Source organism: Triticum aestivum, chromosome 3B (genome assembly GCF_018294505.1).
Source record: "Triticum aestivum cultivar Chinese Spring chromosome 3B, IWGSC CS RefSeq v2.1, whole genome shotgun sequence".
NCBI lineage: Eukaryota > Viridiplantae > Streptophyta > Magnoliopsida > Poales > Poaceae > Triticum > Triticum aestivum.
The window spans coordinates 145,175,316-145,180,775 of record NC_057801.1 but is presented as its reverse complement, the minus strand read 5'-3'; the positions used below and the strand labels follow the sequence as shown (position 1 = coordinate 145,180,775).

The window sequence follows — 5,460 nt, the reverse complement described above, 5'->3', positions numbered from 1 at the left end:
CATGCTAATCTCGTTGGTGGGAAGCTGTAAGAAACGAATTGCTTCATGTGCACATCAACGGACATCAATGCCCAAATAAAGATGGAAAATACTCCTAGAAAAGGTGGAAAAATCACATAGTACATTGCTAGCTGACATGTGACCCTGAAGCCATTCTCTACCACGTGAACATAAAGTTGTGGCGAGGACAATTTTATTCTACTATGTGATTTGTTCATTCATGAACCGAAGAGATAGACATTTCGTTCGCGTGCAATTATATACAGACAGCATGATCAATCATCAATGGAAGTACCTAAAACTCATCTAGATGAGATATAATTTGGTCTCATTCACTTTGAAAACAAGAAGAGATACAGCCTACGTCAGCACACACGCATCTTATAGCATCACATCCGATAGCTATAAAAGGTGAACGAGACCAAATTATATCTCATCTAGATGAGTTCTAGCAAAACTGATCATCAATCGCGTTTCATATTGCGTATACAACATGATCCAACGCTGAACTTATTCCGGGAAACAGAAGATCCGATCCTAAATGCTAACTTGTGCCATTTGCACTGACAGCACAGCATCCTGTTCGTTCTTCTCTCCGAGCTCGGAAGGCAGGGCCGTCGATCTCTCGTGGCTTCTCTGCTTCGACAGCTCCGTGACATAGCGGATCATGTCCGTCAGGTCGGAGTGCGACGACCCGCCTTCCTCCATGGCCGCCCTCGCCTCCGCGGCGACCTCGTTGGCCCTGACCCTCCTCGCCGACCCCTCCGCCCCGCCGCCCATCAACTCCGCGATCGCCTTCTCCACGTCGCCGCTCGTCACCTGAACCCCCTCGGCCTCTTTCGGGAGGTACATGGCGGGGATCTTGACGCCGGACCTGACGCCCACGCCGAGCACGTCCACGAGCAGCTGCTCGCTGCAGAACTGGTCGGCGATGGTGGGCCACGTCAGAGCCGGCACGCCGTAGGAGACGGCCTCCAGCGTCGCGTTCCAGCCGCAGTGCGTCAGGAAGCCGCCCACCGCCGGGTGCGAGAGGATGGTCACCTGCGGCGCCCACCCGCGCACGAGGAGGCCCCTGTCCTTGACGCGCGCCTCGAACCCCTCGCCGTCGAGCAGCGCCCGAACGGCGGCGTCCGCCTTGGCCTCCTTGATCGCCCACACGAACGGCCGCCCGGACGCCTCGAGGCTGCCCGCTAGCCCGGCGAGCTGCTTCGCCGTCAGCTGCGAGATGCTGCCGAAGCTGACGTACAGCACGGACGCCGGCGGCCGGGCGTCGAGCCACGAGACGATGTGCCCGGCGTCGACGTCGGCGCGGTTGCCGCGGCTGGCCTTGGCGTCGGCGTCGTTGGCCATGCTGCTGGAGGCGCAGGTCGGCCCGACGGCCCACGTCCTCTTGCCGAGGGCCGCCGCGTACGCGTCCACGAAGACGCCCTCGATGCCGCGGAACGTGTTGAACAGCAGGCCGTCGGCGGTGGCCTCGGCGTCCAGCGCTTCACGGTACTCCTTCTCCACGCCGGGGTACTGGAAGAACCCCCGGAGCGTGGCCGTGTTGCCGGCGGCGCGCACCGGGAAGTCCGGCACCTCGAACGGCGCCGTCACGTCGTCCCCGACGCGGTCGTACACGCCGTGCGCCGACAGGCGGTGCACGGCGAGCTGGAAGTAGGCGGAGGGGCAGTGCATCACCAGCCTGGGGATGCCGAGGCGTTCGCACACGGGCGCCGTCCACGGGTTGCACGCGTCGGCGACGAGGCAGACCGGCCGGCGCGGCAGCGCCAGGAGGTACTCCTCCAGCGGCTCGGCGATCTTCCATATGGCCTGGAAGAACCTGAGGTACATGGCCGGCTCGAGCCCCGCCATCTGGTCGATGGCCTCCACCCCCTCGGGCAGGCCGAGCTGCGCGCAGGGGAAGGGGAGCTCGACGAACTCGACGGGGAGACCGGCCCTCCTGGCGCCGTCGACGGTGGCCCTGTTGCGCGCGGCGTTGACGGGCGTGGTGACCACGGTGACCCTTGGCCCGCGCGCGGCGAGGAGGCGCGCCACGTCCACCGTGGGGATGATGTGGCCCTGCGCCACCAGCGGCACCAGCACGAAGTGCAGCTCCTCCCAGATCGCCATCAATGGCAGCTCGATCCGAATCTAGCTGGTTAGTCAGTGCGAGTGTGTGACCACACACCAACACCCCGGTCAATGGTGCGCCTACACGGCCGATGTTTGAGGCTATATCATGCTGGGTGACGTTCATGGTGACGTGACGTGGGGAAAACGCGATGAATGGATCAAATTTTAAGCCGGTGGAGATTGTCACTTTGTCAATGAACGGGACGTGATAGGAAGCAATGCGTGGTAAAAAAAATACGATCGTGGGCACCAGTGATTGATCTGCTAGGCATGGCGACGGTAGGGCTATGAATTTTCTAAGTCAGTGCGGCGCCCGCGGCAGGCGGGACCTGCATCTGCACCTGCGCGAGACCGATCAGTCCAAAGTTTCGTCGTGTGTACCGAGAAGTTTTTGGCAAGCTGTCGGCGGGAATGATGGCGACATGTGCGCCAATCCACCTAGCAGGAGCCAAGGTGCCTCGTGGTGTTCAAGAACAGACACAGCCTAGGTCGAACCGTCCAAGGCTGGCTTCCAAGCACGCTTTGGTTCAGCAATTCTCCTGCGGACACTACTAAGGGCTAACCAATAATGTAGCTTTCAGAATAGAATTTTAGGTTTGGCTGCCACAATACATAAGTTTTTCCTCCATAAAGTGGGTTGTGATGGGCACACCTAAATTTTACGCCTCTCCGTCCAATAATACAAGACCTTATTACATCCAATTAGCGAGAGAGTAGATCGGTTTTCTAACAAGTGCAAGTTATATTTTCTACTCCATCCGTTCCAAAATAGATGACTCAATTTTGTACTAACTTTAGTACAAAATGTATGTAATGTACATTGATAGTACCTCAAGGCTCCAGATTCATTCCTTCTTCCAAATAGGTTCAAGATGTTTATATTCATTCATTCGTAGATGGACTCACTCGATCTTAATAATATTAGCAGTGATTTTATAACAAGCGAGTCAATCATGCGTCTCTTTCGTCCTTGTCAGTTACACAAACAAATACATTTTCAGTTTCCCACAGGATCACAAAGGACTTCTTTTATTCGAAACCGATAGACACGAGCTCGACGAGATATGCTTCACTTGTATGGAAGCTTCTCCTCTGTTGCATCTCTTTTATGTACCCACAGGACAGCGTGCTAACACTCATGGTTCAGTTCTCCTATCCCTCAAGACATACCGAAGTGCCAGATCCTCATCGCAAAGTCATGTACTTTGCTGTGATCGTCCCCCGAATCTACGATAATCCAGATAGTAACTGAGAACTACATCATTTTTGCTCGGGGCGACCCCAAAATCTTCTGACAGTGGCTTCCCGACTAGTTGGACATGAGACACACTGGGACAAAGTGCATAGCCAATATATCAGTGTAACAGGAAGAGATGATCATATGAACTAAATGCAGTGTGTCTACAAGTGCTCGAAAGCTCACCATATGTAGTACCGACCATCAAACGTGTCCTTGTGGACCCTGCCAAGAAGCTCAATCTTCACCACTCCACCAATACATAGAACTGAGTGTGGTAGCTTAAAAGACTGCATCACATTTTCCTGGAATATCACGCCTCATGTTACTTTGAAATATCTAAATTTTATGTTTATTACACAGACAAGAAACACAGCTAGGAATATGTATTCAACTGACCTGTAGCATTGGAAATTCTGGAGATGTGTACGTCCAGATATAGTTGCTATCATCAATCAGCTCCGCATCACTTTCAACATATACATGTGTTTCAGACCAGTGGGGTGGTTTTAGATAGCCCAAGCGGAACCGGACGTGTTTTGCTGAATATATCGGATGACCATATCGAAAAAATGCTGCACGGTGAAGAGTATTAACGCAGAAGGCACCTTTTGCATACAGAAAGAAGGCTGAATCAAGTCTTAGGCGCCAAACCTTTTAATGGCCGTATCCTGATTTCATCAACAAGACACAGCTCTGACTGAAGGCTATATATCAGGCATTCTGGCACAGCAGGATCTTTCTGGCCACCACTCGACCAATAAGACAGTTTACTCTCCTGACGATCAACCGGTTCAATGGTATTTTCTATGGCCTCCTCAGGGAAACGATCAGTGCTGGATGCGCCCATGCAGTGACTGATGCAATCCTTGGGGTCGTACGGCGAGAGAAGGCCATGGCTAAGATGCATATACACCCTATGATCCCTCCAGAGCTTCTCCAGCCCAGCACAAGCACTTGATCCAGCATTTCGGTGTGCACTGCTGATGCTGCTCAACTCAACACGTGTGAAGTTGGACACCTCCGGATAAACCCGCAGGCACAGGATCTTGCTGAACTGGTTTGCAATAACTGCATAAAAAGATTCAAATTCAGCTGGCCTGAACCTTGTGGTTAGTTTGTCACTGACAATGAAAAAACAAACACCAGCTAGCATAGCAGCAATAATCCGATTCAGTGACAGAGCTATATATCAGTATAAGCCAGTGAGCATAATGGCAGGTCCAATTCAGACATTCAGTATTCAGTTGGGACGTTGTGAGGATTGGGGTGGGTGGTTATCAGTGAACAGAAAAACGAACACAAGGCAGCATAATAACAGCAACAATTGAGATAGTTCTGTAAGCGGCCTATTTGGGTGACATGGTCGTGAAATCGATTATGGAATTTCTGCATGGAATGGGTCGCTGATTAGTTAAGTACCTACCTAGGCTAGAATCGACATAGATGGATGCATAGGCATGTGGAGGCAGATCCAGGGAATTCGGGCGTACCGAATCGGCGCCAGGAGCGGGAGACGGTGGTGGCGCGCGCGAGGTCGGCGGGGTCGTCGAGCAGGCTGAAGACGGTGGCGGAGATGTCCGGGCCCAGGCTCTCGAGGAAGTCCAACCCCCGACCCTCCTCCCACGACTCCTCTGCCATCGCCGGCGAATCTCGTCTCCTCTCCAGAGTCCAGACCCGATGAGAGGGGGGAGGGGGAAAGTGAAAAGCGGCAACACCAGGACTAGTCTTTGGTAATCAACCTCTCGAGGCCGAAATCACTGTTTTGACCATTTTTTAAACGGAAAAACTATCCCCATACGGGTGGGCGTTTGCAGATCACTCACACGTCTCCATCATCATTCATTTTGCCACGTATAAATAGATGACATTAGCAGACATCTTTTTAGTTTTCGGCTTTAAATGTTTTATCTCCTAAATAAAAAAGCGAACTAAAAATCCGTTTTCACCATTAAATCCGTCTCAACGAAATCTTCAAAACTAGACCCCATATTCATATGTTTCAACGATTTTTTTTGCCCAGAAATTGCCATGATGTTTACACTATAGTTGTCATAGTGCCTAAAATAAAGTTGTCATGTGGCAATTTTAGTTTATAGATCATGACA

The 5,460-nt window shown here is 52.3% G+C and overlaps 1 protein-coding gene and 1 pseudogene across 1 annotated transcript; both read right to left on the bottom strand.

The window, feature by feature from the left end:
- Positions 1 to 365: 365 nt before the first annotated feature.
- Positions 366 to 2,471, bottom strand: LOC123069073 (UDP-glycosyltransferase 73C5-like). The gene has a single exon (XM_044491808.1). The coding sequence runs from the start codon at positions 2,110 to 2,112 to the stop codon at positions 538 to 540; it is 1,575 nt and encodes a 524-aa protein (XP_044347743.1). The 5' UTR covers positions 2,113 to 2,471; the 3' UTR covers positions 366 to 537.
- A 550-nt stretch (positions 2,472 to 3,021) lies between these two features.
- Positions 3,022 to 5,111, bottom strand: LOC123069074 (F-box protein At4g00755-like; annotated as a pseudogene).
- Positions 5,112 to 5,460: the final 349 nt, after the last annotated feature.

Bases quoted from the DNA above. Each gene is read 5' to 3' on its own strand.
- LOC123069073 (XM_044491808.1), bottom strand. From the start codon at position 2,112: ATGGCGATCTGGGAGGAGCTGCACTTCGTGCTGGTGCCGCTGGTGGCG.